Source organism: Pelophylax lessonae (genome assembly GCF_965119305.1).
Source record: "Pelophylax lessonae genome assembly, chromosome: 1".
Taxonomy (NCBI): domain Eukaryota; kingdom Metazoa; phylum Chordata; class Amphibia; order Anura; family Ranidae; genus Pelophylax; species Pelophylax lessonae.
The window spans coordinates 257,877,561-257,905,166 of record NC_138768.1 but is presented as its reverse complement, the minus strand read 5'-3'; the positions used below and the strand labels follow the sequence as shown (position 1 = coordinate 257,905,166).

General features: G+C 40.8%; 1 protein-coding gene across 9 annotated transcripts in view; it reads right to left on the bottom strand.

Moving 5' to 3' along the window:
• FBRSL1 (fibrosin like 1) overlaps positions 1-27,606 on the bottom strand; it is a 694,572-nt gene that overhangs the window by 6,061 nt on the left and 660,905 nt on the right. For 2 of the 9 annotated variants that reach the window (XM_082244088.1, XM_082244091.1), the window contains 10 exons: positions 26,467-26,696; positions 24,301-24,351; positions 22,422-22,517; positions 20,492-20,563; positions 20,273-20,302; positions 19,342-19,413; positions 11,603-11,735; positions 6,606-6,689; positions 2,416-2,499; positions 1,529-1,754 (listed from right to left, as the gene is read on the bottom strand). In XM_082244088.1, coding sequence (XP_082100214.1) covers positions 1,529-1,754; positions 2,416-2,499; positions 6,606-6,689; positions 11,603-11,735; positions 19,342-19,413; positions 20,273-20,302; positions 20,492-20,563; positions 22,422-22,517; positions 24,301-24,351; positions 26,467-26,696 — 1,078 coding nt within the window. Of the gene's footprint in view, positions 1-1,528; positions 1,755-2,415; positions 2,500-6,605; positions 6,690-11,602; positions 11,736-19,341; positions 19,414-20,272; positions 20,303-20,491; positions 20,564-22,421; positions 22,518-24,300; positions 24,352-26,466; positions 26,697-26,793; positions 26,955-27,606 lie in introns of all 9 variants that reach the window. The other 7 variants (XM_082244090.1, XM_082244092.1, XM_082244089.1 and 4 more) reach the window with 7 other exon arrangements.

Below are 27,606 nucleotides of genomic sequence, written 5' to 3'. Positions count from 1 at the left end.
GCTGGCACCTCCGCCGGCTGGTTGGGGTCCCGAACGAAGCCGGATTTGGCTTTGATCGGGTCCATGACTATGTAACCCGGAAGCGGCGATCATGACGTCACGTCCAGATTACTCGCGGCTAAAGGCGCCAAATTTAAAAAAAAGTGACAGTATTCATAAATGCATTTGGCATTTTAAATACATTGAAGTGCAGTGGAGGGGTCCAGGGTCTTTTAGACCCGCGATCCCTTCACAAAAAGAGTACCTGTCACTGCCTATTGCTGTCACAAGGGATGTTTACATTGCTTGTGACAGTAATAAAAGTGATCAGATTTTTTTTTTTTTTTTTTAAAGTGCTCCTGTGGCCGTGAGCTCGCACAGGAAAGAAAACATATACAGAAGTCTCGCCCGCAAATTAAAGCGCTGTTCAAACCACACGTGAGGTATTGCCGCGATCGCCAGAGCGAGAGCAATAATTTAAAAAAAAAAAAAAAAAAAAGAGCTACTTTAACACGTAACTGTTACAATTTTTTAAAGCGTCGCCTATGGAGATTTTTATTGACCGTAGTTTGTCTCCATTCCTGGGGTGTGCGCAATTTTAAACCGTAACATGTTGGGTATCTATTTACTAGGCGTGACATCTTTCACAATATACAAAAAAAATGGGCTAACTTTACGGTTTAGTTTTTTAATGCAGTGAAATGTATTTTTCAAAAAAAAAAAAAAAATAAATAAAAATTTGTTTGAAAACCGCTGCGCAAATACATGACAAAAAATATTGCAACGACTGCCATTTTATTCTCCAGTTTTCTCTAAAAAAAAAAAAAATTATATATACATATATATATATATATATATATATTATAATTTATATAATGGAGGTTCTAATTAATTTTCTAGCAAAAAATACAGGTTTTAACTTGTAAGCAACATGTGTCAGAAATGGGCTTGGTCCACAAGTGGTTAAACATCTAAGCTGCAAAAAGTAAGCTCAGATTTTAAAATAAAGACAATTTCTTTTTTTTCTCCCTTATGGTGTGCAAATATACCATTGGCTTGATTTGTTCCACAAGTGCAAAAACAATACCTGGTAATCCTATAAATGTCAGCGAGTTTCTAATTCCCAGCACATTGGCTCTACTGCACTGCAATTTCAAGAAGTCTTATCAGACCTGCTTAGGTCATCTACAGGACACCTCCCTCTATACTATACTATGGAGATGAGAGTGGAGGGTGTTCTGTAGTCATGTTGTAGGCTGACTATGCTGCTTCTCCATAGATACAGAACAGTGTGTGAGTGAGCACTGTCACCCTAGGAATAGTGTTCCAGGCAGGAATACCAAGGGCAAATAAAGGATAAAAAAAAATGAAAAGAAAATGGTTTAGATGCACTAAATGTCAAAGCTGTAATTTCGGAGAAGGAAAGCCTGTGCATTTCTTTAAACTTTCAAAGGCAGTTTCTATACAAAAATACAGCCAAATAGAACGCACCTATACACATCCTACTGTTTTCTGGTATGTAGTTTAAATACAGTAAGATTTAGCTTACCTCTCTTTATCTCTTTCATCTTTTGTCAGAGACAACTCCCTCTTGTCTTCCTTGTCTCTGTCATGGTTAGTCACAGAGGAACTTCTTTCGGAGTCCCCTACTTTAGACCACTGAGGAGGAGTTGGGAAAGATGGTGGAGTCCGATGGAGCCGGTTCCAGGGCTCATGGGGGCTGCTAAAAGTCTGAAGAGTTGGGCTCTCTTTGTGAGCGAACAAGCTGTTGTGTGCTGTAGAGGTTTGGAAACAGACAGTTAGGATTGAATTGGGAAAGAGATTTAATAAAGTGTGGCCTAAAAACAGAAGTGCCACTAGTTTTCTCTGCTGGAAAGCACATAAAAAGTACTCAAACTATGTAACCTTAATAATTGCTTTAACATTGCATGTGCATTAGCAGCATACATATGCATTTTCTCTGCTTTATGAGATTTCTGGTAGGTATTGCTTTCATGCAGAGATAAAGATTGTTAGGTTAATCCCTGTAGGAGCTATTTCAATATACCTATTAGTGAACTTTCCATGTATCTGAATGACTAAGAGGCACTGCTGCTTTCAAACACACACCATCTACTCACTGAACTGCTCAGATGATAATCACAGTTCTAGATATAGGTCTATTCCTGTATCCTGAAATTAATATAAGATCAGGATCAGCATTTCCTTGGCTGCACTACTATGGAAAAATCACAAGCACAGCACCACAGCCACCAAAGCACATTTAGAATTGCCTTGCAGCACTTCAGCGGATATGCAAATAAAAAGTCCCAAATGACCCAATAACAATTACTAATAATCTCCACTGGGGTAACAAACTAACCAATCAAAAAGCAAAGATTTCTACTTTTGTCATCAGCCTAGTAATTGACTGCAAACCCCTCAGCCAGTACTTACTTAGAGCATGACTGGCTAATCCTCCAAAGGCATTGCTGCCTAAGTTCCCCAGGCCGCTGAAGCTGCTTGACCTGCTAAATGGATCTGGAAAGGCAAACAGGTATTGAAGAGGCGTTTATTCCAAGAGCACTGGAGAATGAAACGCACTCCTGACCCTAAACCTTAATACTCGTTATCTGGCATGAAAACAGTCCCACTCTCTCCTGTTAGTAAGGGCAAAAAAAAAAAAAAAAAAATGGGATTTTTGACTTACCGTAAAATCAATTTCTCTGATGTTCATTGATGGACACAGCTCCTGATCTTCATAACCATTGGGACATCCCAAAGCAGTGTTAAACATGGAGGGGTGGGAACAGCAAAAAAACTCCCAAGGCTAAAAACAAAAAACACAGTAGCCAACCAGGCAACAGGAGCTCAACCAAAACAACTGGAGCCCATTTGGAAAAAAAAACATACACACTCAGAGGATAAGGTCCTCTAAACAGAGCAGCAAAACCTTGCGGCCATAAAAAGCATCCGCAGATGCAAACACATGCACTTTATAGAACTTTGTGAAAGTGTGCACCGATGTCCAGTCCAGATGGCCACCTTGCAAACCTGCGTCACTGACGCCTGTTGACGAAAGGCCAAGGAGGCACTAAGCGCCCGAGTAGAGTGCGCCTAGATTACTGTCTGATCCATCTAGAAATGGTCGCAGAGGAAGCGGACAACCCTTTCCGAGGCCCAACCGTGAGCACAAATAGTGAGTCTGACTTCCTAAAAGACTCCGTAGCTGCCAGGTTCACCCTAATTGCCCAGACCACAGACAAAGGAATGCAAGGCAATTTCCTTCGGATGTTTTGGAAGACAGCGCAATGTCTTCATTCAAATGAAAATCAGAGACAACCTTTGGAAGGAATGAGGGACAAGGACAAACCACCACCTTATTTCTGTTAACCACAAAGTAAGGTAAAATGACAGGATAACGCCACCAATTTCGACACCCTGCACGCAAAGGCGATAGCCACCAAGGCGGCCACCTTCTGGGACAGCATAAGCAGGGGAATCTCCTGAAGATCCTCAAACAGAGGCTTCTGGAGGACTGAGCCCCAAATTGAGGTCCCAAGGCGGCAACAGAGACCGCACTGGAGGGAACAAGTGCCTAATTACCTGAATAAAAGTACGCACCAGGGAGTGTGTTGCCAAAGGTTGTTGGAAAAAGACCACAAAGGCTGATACCTGTCTCTTAATGGTACTCCAGGCCAGTTTCTGCTCAACCCCCATCGAAGGAAGGTCATGATCCGAGCCTCCAAGAAAGAATGAGGATGAACCTCAAGGAGACTCACACCACGCGATGCACGACTTCCACACATGAGGATAAATCTTCCTAGAAGTGGATTTCCTAGCTTTCAAAAGTGTTGGAATCGCCAACTCTGACAAACCTCTATCCATCAGCACCTGGCATTTAACAGCCAAGCTGTCAAAGCCAGCGACTGTAAAGCAGGATGGAAAATTGGTCCTTGGGACAGCAGATCCACTCAGAGGAAGCTTCCAAGGAACGGAGGCCAGCAGCACCAGATCAGCATACCAAGCCCGGCGAGGCCAGTCTGGAGCCACTAAGATGACCAGAATCCCTTCTGTCTGGATCCTGCGTAGAAGCCTAGGCAGAAGCAGGCGTGGAGGGAAGGTGTAAATATGATACTGACCCCACGGGGCCACCAGGGCGTCCGTGGCATCAGCCAGAGGATCCCCTGACTGAGCCACAAACCTATGCACCTTCCTGTTGAGCCGAGACGCCAAACAGATCCACCCCCACTGGAGACACAACTGATATAACACCTCCGGATGAAGGTCCTCCAGATGTAGGTCCAACACCTGCCAACATGTAATCCGCCTGCCAGTTTTCCAGCCCCCCGGAAAGGTACTCTTCATAGGGGCATCGACTAGTAAAGCGCTTAGGGACCCCCGAGGGGATGCTTTGGTCGTCCCCACTCTTTAGCAACAATTTTGTCAAAATAGGCGGGGAAATGAAATGCCTTTGCTGCTCTGGGTGGCTTGTGAGTGCCAAAGGGAACCTGCGTCTCCGCTGCACCTGTGTCCTCCATCTTTAAGGTCTCATGCACCAATACAATTAGTGCTTCCACCAGCGCCTTTTTGTGCGCGATTGCAGATGTGGAGGAATCAACCTGAGGATTCTGGGCGTGTGGTCATAGACCCACTTCTGCGGTGGCTGAATCAGATTCAGAATCTGATGGGACAGATGAGGCAGGGGAAAGTGGGGGTGCTTTTTGCTAGCCCGTCGCTCAAAAGCCACCTCCCTCCGGGACACAAAGGACTCCAGGACCGCTGTAAGTGCATCGATGGATAGTTGGGACCCAGAGGGCCTCTGCAGCCTCAGGTGGGTCACCAGGGGGACCCCACAAAGTGTAAAACACTGCAAAGGGACCACTCCCACCGCGCTGGCAGCAATACCCAATTGCCAGGCACAAAGCGATCCTCAGCAGAGAGAGGACCCCATCAGACTCAACACCCAGCAGAAACAGACACCAGGGGACAAGGAGGGGCTCCCACCGCCAAAATCGCTGCCCACAGGGCTCCACTGTCATGGCCACTGCTATTCTCAATAGCAAACCACCGCAAAATGGCAGCCTAGACTACACAAATATGGTCGCCGTGCATAGAGCACATGGACCTTTGCAAAATGGCGGCACCACGAGACTCCCAGGAACTCAGGAGAGATCCCTAGGCCTCAAGGACAGGCAAAGGCAGGACGAGGGGCCTTGGCAGGAGCCCCCACCAGGTAACCCCCCCCCCCCCACACAACCGATCGTCTGGTTGCCAGCGGCGCACGCTCCCATTGCCAGTATAGTGCCCCGCCCCCACCCCATGTGGTGGACCAGACCACCCACACGGCCCTAGCTTAAATGGGGGGGGGGGTAGAATGGGAGGACTGATGAAGGGGGGATGCCTGACTGGAAGGAGGGGAACCCAGGGGTGTGACTGTCCCAAGGAGGGGCGCACGTCCACCACAAAACCCTCCAGGGGGAGGGACAGCTACTCACCATAACAGGAACCAGGCTGGCACTGCTACAGAGAAAACCTCTTCGCCATCGAAATGGGGGGGATGTCGGCCAGGAGGAACATTGCGACTCGGGTCGAGACCCGGTCTTTTACAATCTCGCGAGGCGTTTAACCCGCAGGCCAGCCCCTGTCCAGGGGGGCTATGTCGCAGCCGCCCTATCGTCGAACTGAGGTCTGCGTGCACTCGCTGGCCAGACTAGGGTAACCATTAGATCTAGATTATCCAGCCCGTCGCTCAGTCTGGCAAGTTGATTGCAGCTCTCACAGGAAAAAAAAAAAAATTGCCAGGACCAGACATCCCAGCAAGGAACTAGGCCCTTACTCTTGACTAGGCAGAAAAAAAAAACGGAGTACCTGTAGCAAGGAGAGGGGGTATACCCTGTGGGACTGCCCATAGACGTAGCCAGATTCTTTTCTGCCTAGTGTCCTACTTCTGTAGGGGCAGTATAACGCAACGGTTATCAAGATCAGGAGCTGTGTCCGTCAATGAACGAAAGAAAATGAAAAATCAGCTATGTAGCAGCTTCAGCTGCCAGCAAGCCTAAAGTCAGAATATATCATTTAGGGTGCTAGAAGACTAATGTTGAAAAGTCAAGCTTTACAATTCTAACCTTAATGGCCATTACTTTTTGACTGTGTGTAGGGGGAAGAGCAATCTCAGTCTGCCTATGGCAGCCATTAAAGGTTCTGCTAGTACAGTATGTGGAAGTTAAAGACCAAGGATTAATGTGTACTGCAAAATTAGGTTGTGTAGCCCTTTCTAGCATGGACCTATAGATAAATTAGTTAAATCGTAAACAATAAATGGTTTTAAACTGTAAATTTAATAGAAATTCTAAAACTTAAAATAAAAATATATTTCAACTGTATCTGTAAACTGGTCCAATACTGTCAAGTCATTTAGGCAGAAAACTGAAATGATAAAAGTCAGACGAATGGTTAGTTTAAAATGAGTAATATCAGCTAGAGACTGAAAAATGTATAGCATGGCATATCAGTTATGCCACTACACAGTGCAGTGATAAACTGGCTTAGGCTATAAAATTCACCCCCCTACTTCCCTTCCATTTACTATGCCATAAAAATACTTTGATATTAAGATGTGAAAATGAGGAATGAAATTTACTTACACTTACCAGCCAAATGGCTTGTTGGCAGGAAACTGCTGTGATGTGGGGACGGTCCAAAGGGTGTTGCTCCCGGATGTGTTGGACCTGAAAAGAGAAAATTAAAAAATGAATAAAGTCCGTGTAGAAGGCAAACCTCTAGTTCTCAATTCTTCTAGTCTTGATTATTATGCTCAAATATTTTTCTGCATTTACCAGCCAAAAAAAAAAAGATTGAACTAGTAAACTAAAAGCACACTGGTTTATACAGGCCATCTGAAATACATTCTTCACCGACATGTTTCAAGAGGCGTGACTAGTAAGTGTGATATTAGCAACGGGCTCTGCTACAACATACAGATTAGAAAGTACAACATTTTACATTTACTTTGGGTTTTCAAAAATAAACCATTTAGCAAAAAAAAAAAAGAGGTGGGCTGAAGAAAATAAACTGCTAAAATATACAAACTGTAAGCCTTTAAAGAAAAGCTTTAATAGTGCCATTTGTGTTGCACATTGTATAAAGTTTAAAAGGCTGGTTTACACTAGAAACACACAGGAAAGCGGTGCGAGTTTGTGCGTTCCTCTGCAGTGCAATTTTCAGATTTTTAGGCTGTGTTTTAAAACGCTAGGGTTCAGCACTGGAATGGTCAGTAGTCAATGACAGCTATGATTTAGCACTAAGCCCAGGAGGTGAAATGATCAACTCCTAGGCTTATGCTCTATAGCAAAACACCACAACACAATACCTCCATTTCGTGCTTAAAGAGGAAGTGATGTGACACCACTTGCTCTCAGCTTAAAGGCTACAGCAGAATTCATCCAAATCGGCCAGTAATGAAAAATTGCAACAACGACCTAAAGTCTGCAATATACAAATACTACATCTGAATTGTACATACAACATTGTGAGGATACAAAAGGGGAAAAAATGTAAAAATACGCTCTAGGACTCAAGGGAAAAAAAGGCTCTGATCTAAAGCGGTTAAAGTGAAATTATTTTATTCATAGTATAAAAATGCAAATGAAAAGGGTACATGGCAGCATTACCAAATCACATCACTGCGAGTATATTAAAAAAAAAAAAAAAATCTATTCGCAACCTCTTGCCTGCCAGAAATAAACATATGTACTTGATCTCACAGCCTAGATCACATTGCATTCTACAAGATTGGTGGCAGAAAGCTAAGTCTCTTTCCACCCAGACAGACCCAGCTCAGAAAGAATTTGAGCCTGCAGACATAATGAGCTACCATGGCTGACTGCCATGTAAATAAATATTTAAAGAAGAACTAAAACATATCTTTTGTAAAAACTGTTAGCAGGGAGCTTTTTATTTCAGAAGAGACATGCTATGTCTCTTCTGCATTAAATACAAACTTACCTGCCTGCTCGCAGTTTTCTGCTGAATGTACACGGAGCTGTGCATATGCAGCTCAGAGTGCATTCCCACCACACTTTGGCTGCGCTGGAATGACTGACTCTTGTGCAGATGCTCAGGATAATGTCATCACCCGCTAGCCAATCAAGAGGCTGAAAACTGGCACCGAGAGAGGATGATTGAATGCAAGGGATGTAACCGCCACATTGCTGAAAGGAAGATGTATGTATACTGGAGGTTTGGTTCTGCTTTAATATAGACAGCAAAGGTTTTTAATACATCAATATAAATTGATATGATTTAAATAAAATAGACCTATTTCACATGCAAAAAAAAACACGCACACACATCACTGTGTGCTTCACAATTCAAATGTTTCTTTTTGTGTGCTTTACAATACAATTTCTGTAATTTTGTCCACACTTTGGGGCGAGCATATTACAAAATTCTCAGCAATCATATTTAGCTGCTCTAACAGCAAAACAAATCTGATCAGTCCCTGTATTTTTCACACTGCCTTACTGAATAAACCCATAAATCTTCTACTGTATATACTGAGCATGTATATGGCACAGCACTTATTACAATGGACTATACAAGAACAATTTGTCAAATGATTTCTTCTAGGTCAAGGACAAGTAGCTCTCCAAAGTCAAACGGAGCTGGTAAAAGCTTTAAAACAACAATTTTCCACTTGAGAGAGCAGCGTTTACACCAGGAACTGGCTATTTCTGCTCCCTGAAGATTTCACACTGTTAATAAAGGGGATTTGCTCAGTGCAGGGTGCTCTTCCAAACACTACTAACTCAAGGCTTCTGGAAAAAAAAAATAGAATAAGCCTACTGCAAGTAAAGTCGGCAGCAGAGCCCTTAGAGCTGTCTTGTGCTTATTAAATGGAACGATTCTCAAGCGGCCACACATCCATCTTACAGATGGCGAGCCTGGAGATAGATGGTGCACCCGTGAGTAACAAGGGAGCTCAGCCAGAGCAATGGTTCATGCTGTGACATTCCTGTCTGATAAGGAGAAAAGGATGATACAGATACTGTGTGGAAGGCATTTTATTTATTCTCTGATTGATGCATCATTGCCTTTGTGCTGCTATCTAAATAGGAAGCTCAGTCTTTACCTGCACATTACCAATTCTGCTTTGACTGGGCCAGACAAAATAAAGGAAAGGGAAATTGTTCAAATGAATGGTTAGTAAAACTATCTCCTTATAAACCAACGTTTTGTTGAATATGACTGTCAATAACAAAGGATGTTATCCTGGTGAATTTAGCCCCATTAACAGGCAGAGGGCAACCGCAAAACAATTAGTCTTTCAGAGAGATTACAGCAAGCAGGGGAGCACTGCAAGACAAGATAAGCCCGGGTGCTTTATTATTTAGGCCTCCATTATGTTGCCTGGCATGCTTGGTTGATGTTTGAAGAATATTTTAGAAGTCTTAATGCTGACATTATAGTCAGGGTTGGATTTTCCTTATAGCAGTCAGTGCTGACCTGCTGATAAATCAGCCTTTTACAGACTTCGACAGACTACAGATAAAGCCACCAGGTCCGGTGTCTTCAAAGAACTCCCCACCACTGTCAATTGTCATAAGAAAGCTACAACCAAACATGCCAACCTCAGATAAACTTGGGATTGGGGCATTCCTCTCATCTACTAAAAAGGTTACTCTTCTCAATAGTAACCATTGTGATGGTCTCATTCTCTGGTTTAGATAGACTGTGTGGGCACAGCCAGTACAAAGAATAGACCACAGGACATGGAAGGCAGGAAAGTATACATCTGGGGGCAGAGGAAAGAGGGAGACTAATAACCTGATAGAAATATTTAGACTACCACTGTTAATATTTACTTTTGAAAAGAATAGCGGTCAGTCTTGCTTGACCCTCTAAATACAAGTTAAAAATAAATAAGCCACTAATGAAGTAAGAACAATCAGTGACTGAAAAGTCATTTTCGAATGGGGAGGTCAGCAATGGAAGCCTTAGTATTTCTATCAAAGTAAATTTCCTTTAAACCCTTTAGCTTTCTCCAAAATATATCATACCTCGGAATAAGCAGGGGTATTGTACACTATTCTCCGTCTGTCGCCCGCAATTTGCTATTACATAGGGGTTATTGGCCCATTTTGTAATAGGGGAAAAAATAACACCACACGTTTAAAAAGTCCCCTTCTGTGTGTTTGACATTTCAACTAAAACATTTTATTTCTTTTTAGCCCCAAGTTACCCCTCCCCCCTTTTTCCTATAATGTTTCTGCCCCCCCCCCCTTTTTTTTTTTCAACCTTACTTTTCCCTGATCTTCTGTTAAGCCCTGAGCTTCCCTCAGGATGATTTTCAATTCCAAAAATCAAAAAACAAATCTTAGAGACCTTCCCCATATCTTCATTGCCAGTTTACTGCCATACAATGTTTATATGTATGCCATGTTGTGACAGACTTTTCTGTATTGTTCTGATGTATGTATCTTAATGCTGTTACCATTATGCCATACTAAGCTAATGGAATTGTAGTTACATGCAATGTATTGACTGTATTGGTGAACCTCTCTCATAAAACCGATTAAAAAAAAAAAAAAAGTATAACATCTTCCTCCTTATACATAACTGATTTCTAATTTATTTTGTCAGGAGAGACATAATTAATAAAATGTATTGCTAAAATGTAGAATATCAATAAACAGGTTTTCAAAATGTGCTTTTCAAACAAAGCAATATAAAGTATTATTAAAGCCAATCTGTACTTACAATATTGTTGGAATATTGCTTATTATTTACTTTAATATACTGAGCAAGAAAGGCCCAATACACAGGGCAGCAGGGGGTGGTAAAAATAGACGATTGAGCCAAACACTCAAAATGCTCAAGTACTAAAGCTAGCAATACATTATACAATTTTCTTATTCAATTTCCTTTAGATTTACATTCAACTATGTAGTGCCTGATTGTATACCAATTGAAGGTGTTTAGGTTTGAACTCATTATGTTTTTGGCAAATCTAAAGGAAAATCGTGCAAGAGAATTGTATAATGTATGGGCAGTTTATGTGCGACTGCTGTGTGGCAACACTAGCTATATACTGGTATTATCAGACACCAGTTTCCTAATAAGAAAAGTGTTGAAGCAGCTTTGTGAATCTGTTGTCACTAATAGAAAGAACAGGCGCTAATAAGAGCCATCTGATTTTGGTGTGTGTGAGAAGCAAGACAGAAGAAAAATCTTAAGTGATCGTGAATTAGGTGCACAGGTAAACTGTTGCTGAATAACCTCAGATTTCTAGAGTAAATTGGATTGTGAATTTTCCTGTCTGTTACTAAATGAGATGTAGTACACACGTGATGTGAGGCTATATTCATGCCTCTGTACCTTACAAATACAAAAGTCATAAAATACAGCAATGGAGAAAGATGTCACAGTAGTGACGCAATGTTTTCACTGGGTTGTACGTTCACACAATCCCAGGTATACCACAATTATGTCTAGTGCGAATCTCAACTCACTGCCATACCTTCTCAGCTATTTTTGATTGCACCTGTAGTAAAGAAAATCTCAAAGAAAAAACAGAGGAAAAAAAAACCTGGGAAAAAATGTTAAAATTTTGCTTGTGCAAAGCGCTCAATCTTTGACTTACCTGTGCTAGAAAACAGAGGCCTGGCTAAATCATGAGGATAAGGGATGCCTGGAAAGACACCTGGTGCGGGCGGCCTGCTGAACAGGTCAAGTTTGCCACAAATATCCAGCTTGTGAGGATCCATCTGCATTTGCTATGAGAAATCAAAATTTTGCATTCAGACTAATATTCTAACAAAATCATTTGTTATTAATCAACACTGGATACAATAAACAAAGGCATGGATTAGCAGATCATTTACATCACTGTGGACTTTCATATTTTTAGGGCCCATTCACACTTCTCTGTTTTGGTGCAACTAGTTAAGGCAGACCAATTAAAAGCACAGGCTACCATAGCTTCAGAAGAGAAAATGGGCAAGTAGTATTTTTTCTGACACAGCAAAGCAGTGCATTAGGCCCCTTTTACACTTGTGCAACTTGTCATGCAACTTTGGACATCAGAGTTGCACGACATGTTCCCTATGTTTTCCAATGATACCCATTCATATATGTGCAACTTAAAGTTGCAGCAACTTCAAAGTAGTTCATGCAACTTGAGGGCCATAAACTTCAATGTTAACCCTCAAAAGTTGCATGAAAGTCATACCTGAATGTTAAAAAATGAAACGTGTTCAACAGTTGTCCATTAAAAAACTGGTCAAAGCCAAAGTCGTATCCAAGTTGCCCCCATCCAAAGTCGGCGCAACTTTAAAGTCATACAATTGTGAAAGGGGCCTTCCTGTTGATTAGGATTAAGGCCCCTTTCATAGTTGTGCGAATTAAAAGTCACCCGATTTCGCTGTGATTTTACCGCCATTTTTTCCCACGATTTCGACAGGACTTAAAGCAATGCCTATGTCTATGGACCTCAAAACGCATCAAAGTTGGGCCAAAGTAGTGCATGGTCTACTTTGAAGTCATTGCAACTTGAAGTTGCACAGATATGAACGGTACTTACTGGAAACCATGGGATAAAACTTGTCTTGCGACTTTGCAGTCCCAAATTGCAGGACAAGTCGCACAAGTGTGAAAGGGGCCTAATGCATTAATGAAATTAGGATTACAATAGTACATAGAGGTACCATAGAAAATAATTCAACTGCAATGCACTTACACGTGATGGTATGTTGCAGCATTATTACATGTGTTATTGCAATATACTGAAACCGGTATAAAATAATTCCTTAATCTCTCCCACCTCCACAATTAAGGTCCATAATAGAAGCTTAATATTTAATAGCTTAATATTGAAACAACACTATATTGTCAAAAGTATACCCTTGGGTATGGCCCTTCTTTGCAGCTATAACCACTTAAACTCTTCTGGGAAGGCTGTCCACAAGGTTTAGGAGTGTGTCTATTGGAATGTTTGACCATTCTTCCAAAAGTGCATTTGTGAGGTCAGGCACTCATGTTGGATGAGAAGGCTTGGCTCACTGTCTCCTAATTCACCCCAAAGGTGTTCTATCGGGTTGAGGTCAGGGCTCTGTGCAGGCCAATCCAGTGCCTTCACCCCAAACTCGCTCATCCCAGTCTTTGTGGACCCTGCTTTGTGCACTGGTGCCCAGTCATGTTGGAACAGGAAGGGGCCATCCCCAAACTGTTCCCACCAAATTGGGAGCATGAAATTGTCCAAAATGTCTTGGTATGCTGACGCCTTAAGCGTTCCCTTCACTGGAACTGAGGGGCCAAGCCCAACCCCTGAAAAACAATCCCACACTATAACCCCCCTCCACCAAATGATTTGGACCAGTGCACAAAGCAAGGTCCATTAAGACATGGATAAGCGAGTTTAGGGTGGAGAAACTTGACTGTTCTGCATAGAGTCCTGACCTCAACCCAATAGAACACCTTTGGGATGAATTAGAGCAGAGACTGCGAGCCAGGCCTTCTCATCTACATCAGTGCCTTACCTCACAAATGTGCTTCTTGAAGAATGGTCAAACATTCCATTAGACATTCGTAAACCTTGTGGACAGCCTTCCCAGAAAAGTTGAAGCTGGTATAGAGGCAAAGGGTGGGCTAACTCAATATTGAACCCTACGGACTAAGACTGGGATGTCATTAAAGTTCATGTGCGTGTAAAGGTAGATGTCCCAATACTTTTGACAATAGTGTACATTATCCTATAGAACTGCTCAAGCAATATGTTACTCTAGAGAAACTGATAACAAGGACAGAAGGTAAATATGCCCTTTAAAAGCGTAGACATGAATTTCAGTGATTAGTTGGCAGTGGTGGAAACACTAATATTAGGGTCGGGTTCACATATGTGCAGCTACAGGTTCGTGCCTGGGGTCCGATGCATGTCTGTTCACTGTTTCAGGTGCAATTCAAGTCTGAATTCTTGCCTTAATTTGCACCTGAACCGGACCCAAACACACTTAGGACCATTCTGGAATCCAAACTGCGGCCACCCCGGACCTGTGTGAACTGGCTCCTTTCGCCTGTAATGCGAATTGGATGCGGGGAAACTCGCATCCTATTTGCATATATGTAAACCCAGCCACCTAAAGGATAAGGTTCACCGGCACCTCCCTGATCTCACAGCTAGCAGGGATCTAACCCCCCTCCCCCACTAGCTGTCACATATTAAAGAAAACATGGACAAACGGGTCACTCATTCACAGTATCCTGTGACTATAAAACTACAAGGTCATGCAGCCTTTGTGGCTGTCGGCTTGTAGTTTTCAAGGAACTACCACGACACTGTGAAGGTTCATTCTCTCTTCCTGTCAGATAGTATCTGCTTGCCCATATAGGAAAACATACTGGAAGATCTGCTTGAAACTTGCATGGCACCAGCGATCTACTGATCGCTGGTGCAATGCTGTACGGATTCCCAAAAAAAAAAAAAAAAAAAAAGGCACATTTTTTACCTGCAAATAAAAATGTGCATTTTTTTGTCTAAAACATGAACTTAGCCTATAAACTTCCCTTTCACTAGTGGAAATTGCTCCATCACTGAAGAAGTACACATAGCGTGTAAACAGCCACTTGGTAACATCCCCTTGTGCAAAGAGGAGTTGAATTTTAGTGATTTGGCAAAATTTTGCTGGTGGCAGAACCACCCATCTGACTGCTCTAAAAATTTAGAAATTAAACTAGAAATTATGCATTTTCCTTATCTTTTCTAGTCTAATTCTCTATAAGCATTATGCAACCAGGGCATTTTTTTCCTGCCTTTAAACTCCCCCTCGTGTTAGCCATAGAGTTAACAGTGTTTAGTGGCAGGAGAAAAAAAAATAATCTGCCAGTGCGCCCAGGAGCAGGCTTAGAGTTTGGGCAGAAAAAAATGTTTGACGCTTGTAAAACGCGTGGGAATGCTAGGTGCATTTAGCACTTGAGCGGTACTTCGTTTTAATGGCCGGATTTATTCTGGCCAGTGAAATGAATTAATACCCAAACGATTGACGCCTGCAAATGTGCCTAAACGCTTACAAAAGCATTCAATGTTTTTACAAGCGTTTGTTCTGCAAAAACGCTGCTGGGTTCTAGGAGAGTTAAAAAAAAAAATGTCCTGTGTGTATGAGGACTAAAAGTGTAAGCTGGACCAGTTCACTTTCCTATTGCAACCTGAAATAGCTTTGCTATGTACTTGTCACTGGAAACCTCTTTATGGATCTGTACTAGCAGTTTTTACTCTCTTTGGATCTTCTATTTTGTGTACATAAGACTCAAACTAACGTGGTATCTAATGACATGTAAGAGTCAGGCACTTCTGAGAGTTCCAGGAGCCCAAAATGCTGTGTAAACTTTGACCAGCTGTCAATGGAAACAGCCTGTCCCTACCCTTCCCTCCAAGCCAGCTGAGGGCCAACAGTGACGTGTGGGGCCAGGAAACTGTGGGGCCATTTTTTGCACCAAGGCAGTTAAAATTTGCATATCAGAGCACATAATATTTTTGTGTTCCCAAAGGGGTCTATGATAAATCTAAGCTCATACGCAGGTACAAGTCTGCACATAGGAGTGCCACTTACCTGTCCTGATTTAACCTAACTTAATACTGACCCAGCCTAAAACGTTTCCAATAGATCAGTGGAGCCTGAAGTTAACTGTTAGCCTTCAGACTCATCCCTGTGTTGTCTCTTGGCCCAAGCTTTACATAAAGTCTTGACTTCTGTCAAAGTTCTAATTTAGTCCTGCACCCTGTGATTTGTTCCACTGTTCAAATATCAGTTGTTAGAGCCGCTTGACCCAGTTATGGAGTTTGAGAGCAGAATTATAAGTGTTAGAGCCCAATATTAAAGTAGAGCTATAGGCAAAACTCTTTTTTTCTTCATTGTGGATAGAGTATGGGTACACGTCATTTAAAAAAAAATAATAATTTTGGCATCTGTGTACCATTGGGGAGATTCCCCTTTACTTCTTGTCCCATAGCCAAAACAAGAAGTGAGAGGAAATGCCTGCAAATTAAGGGGAATCCCTTGGAGGACCCCCCCCCCCTTAACCCTCTCTATTAGTTTTCTGATGACAACCCAAAATTTGGGAGTTTGTTTTACATTTAATGGATTATGTAACAGGACAAATTAAGAGGGTAAATCTCGCACCACAAGATACCTGCACTTTTAGCACTGTTAAAGTGGCTCTAAAGACTCAAGGTTTTTTTTACCTTCATGCATTCTATGAACGAAGGTAAAAAAAAACCTTCTCTGTACAGCAGAGTCCCATCACAATCCAGCGATGAGGAGGGAGAGCCAATGCTCTCGTTCACCTGTTAATCCAGCCAATGAGAAGGGAGAGAGGAGGAGGGGGGGGGGGCAGAGCTGCAGCTCCGTCTGAACACACAGAGCAGTGGTTTCGGGAGCCCCCATGGCAAGTTGCTTGCTCTGGGGGCACTATGCAGAAGGGAGGGGCACGAGGACCCGAGAAGAGGAGGTCGAGACTACTCTGTGCAAAACCACTGCACTGAGCAGGCAACTATAACATTTATTTTGATTTTTTAATTTACTTGAATTTCACTTTAGATTAGAAATGTTTTAGACCAGATCGTGTTCACTTTAAGGTAGGCTCTACGTAAGCCACAAACATTACAGTCATATGTGTACAATCTAGGTACATTTAGGTAAAATCTCATTAAAGTTACATGACAAATTTCAAGTGAAATAACTAGAAATATATAGATATTTGATGGCAAACTTTTTTCCCCTTTTGTTTAGATTTGAGCAAACCGTGAAATGACAGTGTAAACTTTTATATCATGATATTTCACGTTGTCAGACTTTACATAGGAAGGTACACTCGGGATTTATATAGGAGACTGTACAATGACTTGATGTTGTATGTGGCAACGCTATATTAAATATCTTTCAAGAGAAGCAGCAAGTTGGATAAGCTGAGTGTGTATGACCAGCACTCAATTTCTATTGGCATTCAGTCCCCAAAGGATAGTTCATAGTTTATTTTTTTTTGTCATTACTACTTTAAAATACACACAAATATTGCCCATTCCTTTCTGGGAAGCCCAAAGATGATTTTCTCTGGCTATAACTGGACATATAAAGAATTATAAGTCGATGTGTACCCTAAAGCAAACCAATAATGAGATGGAGACTGTCACTAATCAGTGCACCTTCTGAAAATGCTAGTTGCCTGGTTGTTACAATGACTTTTTTGCAAGAATACTCTAGCTGACCTAAAACAATAATACTGTAATGACTTGACTTTTCTAATCTGCATGCTTGTTCCTGGTCAGCAACTTAGATATCAATTAAAGTGATACTAAAACACGCACTATTTTACATGGTCTATTTCTGTATGTGGATGATGGCACCATTTTAATAAAAAAAAACACCCCCATCTAAGTACTTTTTTTCTATTTGATATACAGCTGTCACATGAGCCAGATTTTTCCCAGTCTGTCTGCTGGGAAACATAAGCAGGAAGACCCTCTGGTCCACTGCTGCTGGTCACGTTATAAAAAAAAAATAAAAAACAGCTTATGAAATAGAGTAAAAAAAACAAAATATCAAACGGTTTTAGATTGTCATACAAATACATATTTGAAATCAAATCTTTATTAATTTTGGTAAGATCATGTAGGTGGATTTCTGCCAGACACAGGCTGGGTCACGCCCATCCAGTCTAAGGCTGGCCATACATGATACAAATTTCTTACAATTTTCTTGAAATGTACCTTCAACTATGTAGTACAAAGGCCTGCCTAAATGGATACAAGTGAAAGTGTTGTTTAGCTTTGACCTCATATTATGTGGTTTGTGGTAAATCTAATAGAAAATTGTGCAACAAAAATTAAACATGTATGGCCAACTTAAGTCTTAGGAGGATAGGTAGGTGAAGCCACCAATAATCTAATCTAGATAGAACATCTCGTCCCCATTGTGTTTAGCTGGTTAGTGGGCAAGGAGGGAGGGAGGGAGTGGGCTTTCATTTACCACTGTGTATATGCACACATGCATGACTACAGTCACATGGGCTGCTGAGATGTGACAGGGAGGAAATGCTCAGCATAGAAACTAACTGAAAATGGAGCATGTGCAGCGTTGCCACTACAGCTGAAAAATCCCTAGCCGATTTTTAACGGTCCAGACTAGCTGCTTAACTGGATCAGTCCACCCAAAACTGATACTGACTCAGCCACCAGTTTCTTATACGACAGGATTCGGACATCCAGATTTGTGAGAGCTTCTTTTGCACCCCAATTCATTTTTAAGTTACTTTACTGTGTTGTCCATTGACAAGCTCTCAGAGTGGATTCCTCCACAGATAAAAAGAAGGGAATGATTTGGTGCGTCCACTGATAACTAAACCTTGCCAACACCGTTGGCTTAAAGACAAAAACGGAACCAAATTTCCCAATTCACACATTGGAGGTGGATGAGGGAATCCTCCCTAAACATAGGGATGAGGTGGATGAGGATTTCCTCATCCACCTCCAATGTGTGGATGGGGAAATTGGTTCAGTTTTTGTCTTTTAGCCAGCGGTGTTGGCAAGGTTTAGTTATCAGCAAACGCACCATATCATTCCCTTCTTTTTATCTGTGGAGGAATCCACGCTGAGAGCTTGTCAATGGACAACACAGTAAAGTAACTTAAAATGAAAGTCAGTCAAACTAGCATTTTTAGAAGGGTATCAGCATATTCACTCCTACTTTTTCATGAAAGGCTTACTTTATGGAAAGCAAAGATATTCGATCGAGTCCCTGGACAGCAAAAAAAAAAAAACAAAAAAAAAAAAAAACACCTATGCTAAAATCTCGTAAAAGGACGACAAACCGCGTAAAACAAGTGCAAGAAGTGTTTTGTAAAACCATTCTTCAAGGTGTATGAACGTGTGCATCCTCGGAAAATCGTTTGACCCTAAGCTCCTTTATTTAACACTCCAAGGAACTGTCAGACTCAATTCTCTCAGTGGCCTCATGAAAAGGTTACTGATCCAAAGAAGCTGTATTAAATGCTTCTGCCTCATTACAAAGTGTGCCTGGAGCGCTGAGGCACCCACCCCCACCACTGCAACAGCATACGTCAGCATGGTCTGAGGCTTTGCGCCCTCATTATGTAGGTTATTCCCTTTGGCACATCTTTTAAATAATTAGATTCTTTGTAGGGGGAAAAAAAAAAAAAAAAAAAAAAAAACAATCATTCCATGCAGAACATCACAAAGACAGTATTTTCAGAGCCAAGGTTGGGATTAAGGAGGAAGCCTAAAATACAGTTTTGCACAAAACCACCATAATCTTCCACTGAGTAAAGTTATTAAATGTGGCTTTATGGTGGCTTGTCACCAAAAGCTTTTACCTTCATCTTCTGCTGATGGTGGTAGATTTGCCAAGCTATCTGGACATGTACTGCACACCACTTGCCTGGTTTCTGCAAAAGCAAGGGAAATACGGTGTGAGTGCTGCAATGGCTTAGGGCCCCAGGCAATTTTTTGGGCCCTCAAATATATAAATTAATCAGTTTAAAAAACCCTGCAAAACATTTGCAGTTTCTATCTTATACATTCTATTCTTAACCTTGCCCCTTTTTCCTCATGTTAGATAAGTTGGTATGAGGATAAAACACTACATAAAAACTCAGATGAGGCATAATCTTATAGGAAACGTATTGAAGAGCAGGGTGCAACTGTACGGCCAGTGTACTAATCACCTTATATAAATAGCTTACATTCATTTAAGGCATACCTTAACATAGATAACTATGTGAGGCAACAAGTTAACCAAACTGTGCTGAAAACGGCCTTACCCCTTTTGGGTACCCTAAAAACTCCAATATATTCAATCAATGACAGTCTGGTGATAAAATGGTAAATGGGATGCCGGTATAGCCCAACACCTCAGCTGGCACTGAACCTGCAATGCTGTTGCTTACAGCCTTTCAAAAGCAATAAATCCTATCACTGAAATCTGGGAACAGAAGGGGGGATCTGATCAAATCTAAGTATTCATAACTTCAAAACATTTCTAAGCCTAAAGGAAACCGTTAATGAGAGAAATGTGGAGGCTGCCATTCTGACCACTCCTACTGAAAATTGTACCGGTCTGGCTGCCATGCTTTGCTGACCCCTCTTGCTTCAATACTGATCTGTAAAAAGCAAACAGAAAAGCAATTTGAGCTTTTTCCACTCTGCTTATTGTTCTAGATCCAGAATGGCAGCCCCTTTATTTTTATTACTAGTTCCTTTTAAATACTGTAGCTAGTAACTTAAAGTTAATTTTGATTTACTTACTCTCACAGGTGTCCTGTATGGATCGGTAACCTGCCAAGAAAAGCAGACATGTCAGTGGGCTGTATTATAGACTTCCACCTCCAACCTAAACTATGCAAATTTCTTGTAAAAGACAAAAAAATTCAATTTTCAAAAAGATAAAATACATTTATGACTCAAAGAAAAAAAAAAAAAAAATCAACTCCAAGCATGCTGTAGAATGAATAACTATATACAAACCCCAGGTGTTTTCTGTAGGAGGGTGTGATGTACTGCACCGGGCCTGCTAGTGACATCAATGGTATTTGAGGTCTGCAAACAGGAAGGAAAAATTTGTAAAGTGTCAGGTACAAGTTACATAAGCAAAATCACATAACTAAACCTCACCTTTATTTATAGTGAAGTCCCCGTTGTGTAGTTCATTACAAAATTCGTTTTATTTTATTATCAGTAGCTGATGGAACTACAGAGCTTCTCTAGCGTGCTCAATTCTCTATCCTCTGTTAGAGAAGACCATTATTTAGCATTTAGAAAAGCTACAGGGAACTGGTTCCGATACCTTCAGCTACACCATTGCATTTTATTTGAAATTTTGCATTCAACCGGTTACTTTTGCTGTCTCTGGGATTGCATCCTTACTGCGTGATGGCTCTCTGGTGCAACAACTTTTCACTATATATATATATATATATATATATATATAGCGCAATTCAATCAACTGTCCATGAAGGTCTTAACAAGATATCTTGCTGGTGTGGGGAGGTGCCAAGGTTGGAGACTATATATAGGACATATAGGATTACCCTATGCAGCAAAACTGGTCTACTCTGGACCGGTTGATTCAATTAAAAAATCTCCAAAGAGTTTTTTTTTTTTTTACTCCCCAAAAATTACACAGGCTCTTTTCTTCACATCCAATTAAAAAAGCTGGCTTTACCTAGAGTACCCAGCAATGTTCTTACACGTGTTTTGGGATTATCCTGTAATTAGGTCCTTTTGGGCAGATGTCTTCAGGTGTATACACTCTTGGCTATATCCAGAGCCATGAGAACCTTGGTAGAATTCTATGCTCGTAAAGCTATACTCCTTAAATGGAAGTCTCCACAGGCCCCGATGTCTGATTACTGGAAATTCAGTTAACAGAATATGCAGATGTCCCAAACGTAAGAGAATTAATTTTAAATAGTGGCACCAGAGTCCACAGATACTATAGCTTCCACTGAGGTATCCCTGTAGAGATTAAGACACATCCCCTCTTCTGTTATAAGGTTTCCTATTGCACTGTGGGAAAATGTTCTTGTTATTCCAACTATTGACACATCAGCAGTGACTGGGGAGTAGTATGCCAACAGGCACCGGTTGCCATTGTATTTGTGTTATGTTGTTTCTATGCCTAGGTATACCCAATAAGGCTTTGTCTTGTATTGAAACCATACCTTTTTAAATGCAATAAAAAAAAAAAAACCAAGAGGCTTGACTAATACCAGTTTTAGGTCTGCCTTTTCACACACCAAAAGGGGGAAAAAATAGCTGCAAGCTAGTGTGTCGCAGTTCTGTTTTCGAATCAAGAACAGGTCTGCAATTCTGAGCACCTCGGTCTACTATGCTTAATGGTTTCAGTAACTCTAGTGGGCAGAGATCTATGTTAAGTACATACGACATATATGACAAAAGAATAGCTGACTGGAGAGCTAATGATGTGTGACACAATGCACATTACACTGACATATACGTTTAGACTATAGCCAAAACCATTAGCTAGTAAATAAAATACCTACAGACTGCAATACAATGAAAAGTGATAGGCCAATAGAAAAAGGTTACTTGTCTGCCTGTATAACAGAAAGGTACTTTATGGGCACTTCGGGCCATGTGCTAACAAGAAGCTAATCAATCACGTGCCTTCCCCTTGTGTGTTGTACGCCATGCACAGGCAGATATCAGTTTTCCTGTCACTACAGGCTCTATGGCTATCACTGTCAGACAGCTTGTGATAATTAAATGAGCTCAACCAGTACAGTGAAAAGCGATAAGCCATGAAGAAAAGCCAAAGAAGGTGCATTGTGTCATGGCGACAGCAAATAATCACCGTTTTATTTCAGTGCCACCACCTCCCCCATATCACAAAAATATTACTGTCAGTATTAATACTACATGCTGCCTTGCTCACCTTCGGCTGAAAAGCTCCCTGAAGAGAACTAAATGGACCTGAATGAGGAAGCATTGGGGGCATTCCAGGCATTGGAGAAGTATACGTTGGAAAGAACTGGAAAAAGAACAGAATTGTATATAAATGACATCATAAAGAAACTGAACATAACACGTAACATAAAAGCAAGTAAAGAACAGCGGCCATAAATGGTGCTGAAAAGAGCCTGTGCACAGAATTATGAAAGCAAGCAGCTACTGGGATTGCCAAATCGTGTGCTCAGTAAAACCTTTCTAGCAAGCCTTGATAAACAGTGGCTGCTTCACCAATATCTATTAGTTCTGCGTATCAGCAGCTGAACTTTATGAGTGTAATCTTAATTATTAACTGTCAAGGGTACCAATTAATTCTGTTACAAGTACCCCTATTTAATGCAGAAAAAAAAAAAAAAACTGTGCTCTATGGCAGTGAACATTTATGACTTTACTGTGTTAACACACCATGGAGAAGAGACTGAAGTGGTCATGGAGGGCTGGTCTGAGGTCACGTTGATAAAATTTTGCTTGGCCTGAACATTCAATTAAAACATCTCTATAGTTGGGAGACCAGTTTAAGTGCACCCACTCAACATGCATTTGAAGTTGCCTAAATCCAGCAGACAGGCCACCACTGTGCTATGCTATGAAAAGGCATAGTTACGCTAGCCATAAAAAAAAACACGGGGAACTTCAAGCAGATATGAACACCTACTTACATAATGTCCTTATAATCCCTAGTTCAAAATTGGTGTGTGTGTTTGATTCATACTACTGTAATAGCCTGTTTACTTCCACACAATTTTCTAGCCTTTTGCCGTGGAAGCAGAACCATGACAGTACTAAAAAACTATAGATTTGAATAAGAGGAAGTCACTTTAAAAAAGGTTATTTTTAATTTGCAAACGATTTGTATTCCCTACTGCACAACGAGAGAACCAAGAACAAAAAGGCAATGCCTCACCAACACACATAATAAAGAACCACTATCACTAAAATAAAAATGCTTATGCAAGAAAAACTGCAAGCATTTAGAAATAAATGCAGAACAACTGATCATCTAAGAGGACTTAAAGTATCTGAGACAGCATCTATTACCACCAGTATCTTTCGTTACATAAACAGACTTCTATTTGAGTTTTAGTGGTCCTTTATATGAAAACTGGAAGCAGGGTAGCGGCACAAGTAAAAACAATACCAAGGACAAGTTTCTATTATATCACCAGAAAACATTTATAGCAATTCGATCTTCCCCAAACTGTTTTTCATATAGCATTTTTTTTTTTGTTTTTAATTACATGGTAAATCTGAGACACTAGAATGTACCAAATTAAATTTTTAGTTTAGCACAAACAGATGTAACCTAAAGTAGTAATATTGTTGAACACCACTGTCCAACTTTGTACTATCGGGGAATGCTACAGAACAGTGGGAGTAATGTTTTCTTTAATGGTAATTCCACAGGGTAAACGCCACAGAGAAGTGATGGGCACATCAAGCCTGTGGGACTCTAGTCAAGACAGCCTTGTTCCAGGCAATCTGTCTTCAACTAGTACACAGATTGAATAGACCAAATCACAAGAGGAATCATCGGTAGCAATCACATGTCATTAGAGAAAGAGTTCAAACAAATGTGATCAGTTTACTCCACAGGGGCCGCTTTCACATGTGGCACTGCAGAATTTGTACATTGTTAACTGCCTGCAGTACTTTCCATTGTCAATCACAGATGTTTGCACCCTGGCAGCAGGGAATGCAGTTTAGTGAACTGAAAATATAGAAAAGCAAGTATACACTACAGTAAATAAGCTTTAGGTGCAAGGTGCAAGCACTGTGGGGTTGCTGTGTAAACAGAATAAACTCACGCTAGAATGACGAAAATAAGAGCTGTCTAACTTGGGAGCGTACTTGTCAAACTAAAATGGAAAAAAAACAAAAAAGCAAATGGGTACGGTGTTAAAAATGTATTGCAGGGACATGTAGATTTAACAGATTTTTCAAATTGAAAACAGCACCAAGTTTCTAGCAAGTCATAAAATTACAAACATTGAAGGGGCTGATTAATAAAACAAAAAAAAAAAAAAAAGAAAAAACAAAACAAAATTTCTGCAAAGGCAAGTTAAAATTCTGCTTTTAGTAACCAGACTCTAGTTCTCATTTATCTAGTTAAACTTATGGAAATGTATTACCCCTGGAAAGGTTGCAATGGACAAGAGCAGTATTTTATTTCCCCCAGACTCATTAAAATGTAACCCCCCACCTAAGATTCCTCATTTAAAAGACTATGAAGTGAAAAGCTGTTACCATAAATAAATGCATCATCACTGTCAACCAAAAAAGAGTGAATATATTTCACCCCTAAAGGCAGTGTTTTCCACACAAAGTATTAACATACAATATATCACCCAGTGATTGTGGTGAAAATTAAGCAGTCCACCTCTAAAATTAATAATCAGTCCAAAAGACACTCTCTGACAGAGTCACAATGACGAAACACATCAGGGAGGGGCTATATGGTGACTAGAAGGAACGCAGACTAGGATTGTGCACGAGCGTGGAGAGACCCTAGCAACACCATTCCACACGGTCTGAGCATTTGACTACCTATACAGATTGATACAGCACTGTTTTTTTAGGTTTGTAAGTGTTTTTAATTGGGAATTAAATAGTGTCTAACGGAATTACGATATATGGGCTATCTTTTCCCATGGGGAGTAGAATCTACTTGGTGCACTGTGGAGTTAATCTGATGATCAAAATTTTCAATCCACGAAGAGGGATTTGTGAATGAAAGATATGTTATTTTAGGTCTTTTGGACTATATCTAGCCACTATAGAGGTGGACTGGTAATTTCTACCACATTCACTGGGTGATATATAGTATGTTAATACTTTATGTGTGGACATTGCTGCCTTAGGGGTGAAGTTTATTTACTCTTTTTTTGGTTGACAGATCCATTTACTGCCGAACAGATTTCCTGCACAGTCCTTTTTAAAGTCATTGTGAACTGAACACATGGCTTTCAGAAAATAGACTTTAACCAGTTTAGGGTTGTAAAAAAGTAAATCTGATTCCTCACTGGTTACAGGACTTTGTTGATTGAAATTACTGAGAGCTGAAAGCTTACTCTGAGATTAGAAAAGTCCCAACCACATTTATGATTCAGTAAATTGCATACATGTAAATAATTATTAAAAAAAAAAAAAAAAAAAGGAAAACAATTTCACAGATTATGTTAAAACTGCAATCAATGCATGAATACAAATCAAACATCCCCAAATCCCCAATGCATCCAAAACTATTCATCACTATAACAAACAGGCACATGTTCAGACAAACACTGTTGGAATGTTAAGTCAGTGTTTACGATTGTGATATACGGTAAAATTTTAGTATAGGATGTAACATGTCACAGGCTAAACCATAAAAGTCAATTTCTTTGTTGATAAAAATGTACATTACATTTCCATTTAAAATGTCTTCATAAAAGTCACAGTAACAACAAAAGTGAAAGAGGTGGAGCATAAACTTGCGTAGGTTTCACACCAGCTGGTGTGAAATGTACTTGGAAGTCAGCTTGCATTTTACTTCAATCCTTCTCTGCTGACGATGAGAGACCTAGAATTTTTGTTTATGTATTAATATGTGGATTTTTATAGTTAGGCATGTGACATGTACTTGACAAACTTTGGTGAGATGTAATCCATAAAATCTAACCACTTCCCTGCAGTAGAATTGCTATTTAGGAGGCGATGTCATCCATGACCTGGATAAGATAAGCTAGTGAAGCCAGCTCAGATAAATATCTGCATTTTGTCTACTAAAGCCTGCAATGTACCTGGATTAAATGGATCATTACAATCACCAGGACATTAGTATGTGAAGATAAAAATGTGCGCCAAAAAAAAAAAAAAAAAGAACCCTTTCAAGAAACTCCAACTTTGACCCCAATGACTGGATATCTCAAGAGATAAGGAAGTGGAGGGAAAAGGGAAGTGGGTTTGGACGTTGGTGTGCTACTTATCCTCACATTTCGAGCTGGGGTACGCACCATGGTAGGTGCATTAGGCGGCATAAGCTGCGTCGGGGGTAGGCTGGATGTGAAAGGAGTAAAAGTGTGCTGATGGGTGTGTTGGTGCGTGTGTTGGTGCTGGTGAAACTCCGCCCTCAGCAGCGGCACTGAGCTGAGAGGGGCACCGGCCCGGTCCGAGGTCTGAACCAAAAATCGATTATTCAGCTCCTGTCTGAGAAGTTCATGATCTAGAAGAGACAAAGACAAAAAAAAAAAAAAGACACAGAGGCCCATCGGCCCATCAGTTTCCCCAAAGACATAAAAGGAAAAAGCGCAGATATTCACCTGGCATTCCCTGTTTCTGCAGGTCATGCTGTGGTGGTTTTCTACGTGAGGACTCATTGGTGGAGGTAAGAGAGATGCCTGTGACAAAGTACCAATCAGAATCCCCGAATGAGGCTGGCAATACATGATTGGTTGGTTGAATGATATCAACAGGCTGGTATCTAAAGACAAGAAAGAACACCATGAGTCATCTCAGGAGAAAACATAACGGGCCTTATTATGCAGTACAACAAGCCACACCCAACTAGCTAAACTCTATTCCCAAACTGTGGTCTGGAAATAATTAATCTGATCAGTGGCTATAAAACAGATTAATTCATTGGTAGCAGGAAATTGCCAATTAAAACACACCTGCAAGGTCTGGCACACAAGGGTTTGACATATTTCCTAAATGGTATTTAAGTTAAGTTCAGCACGCCAACACTTGTCTAGTAGTAGTAGTAATAAATGGCCCAAATGAAAATTAAAACTACAAACTGACACACTAACATTAGCATTAATAAACAACCCCAAATACCTAAAGGGATACATGCAAATATTTAAGCTTTTTCTTATCAGGGTGCCTTTTCATGGGCATGAAGCTCCGCTGTTCTGAATATTCACCAACTGCCAGCTTTTATTAGCTGTCAGTGAACATATGTTCATAAGGATGCATCTGTCTCCAATGCGCAAGTCTTAGCTGGCACACATTGGGGCATATTTATAAAGCAGTGAATGTGCCTTTATCAAACATTCACTGTTGGTGAATCACATTCACTGAAAACACATGAAGATTCACCGGCAGTTAATGTTTGGTAAATATCAAATTCATGA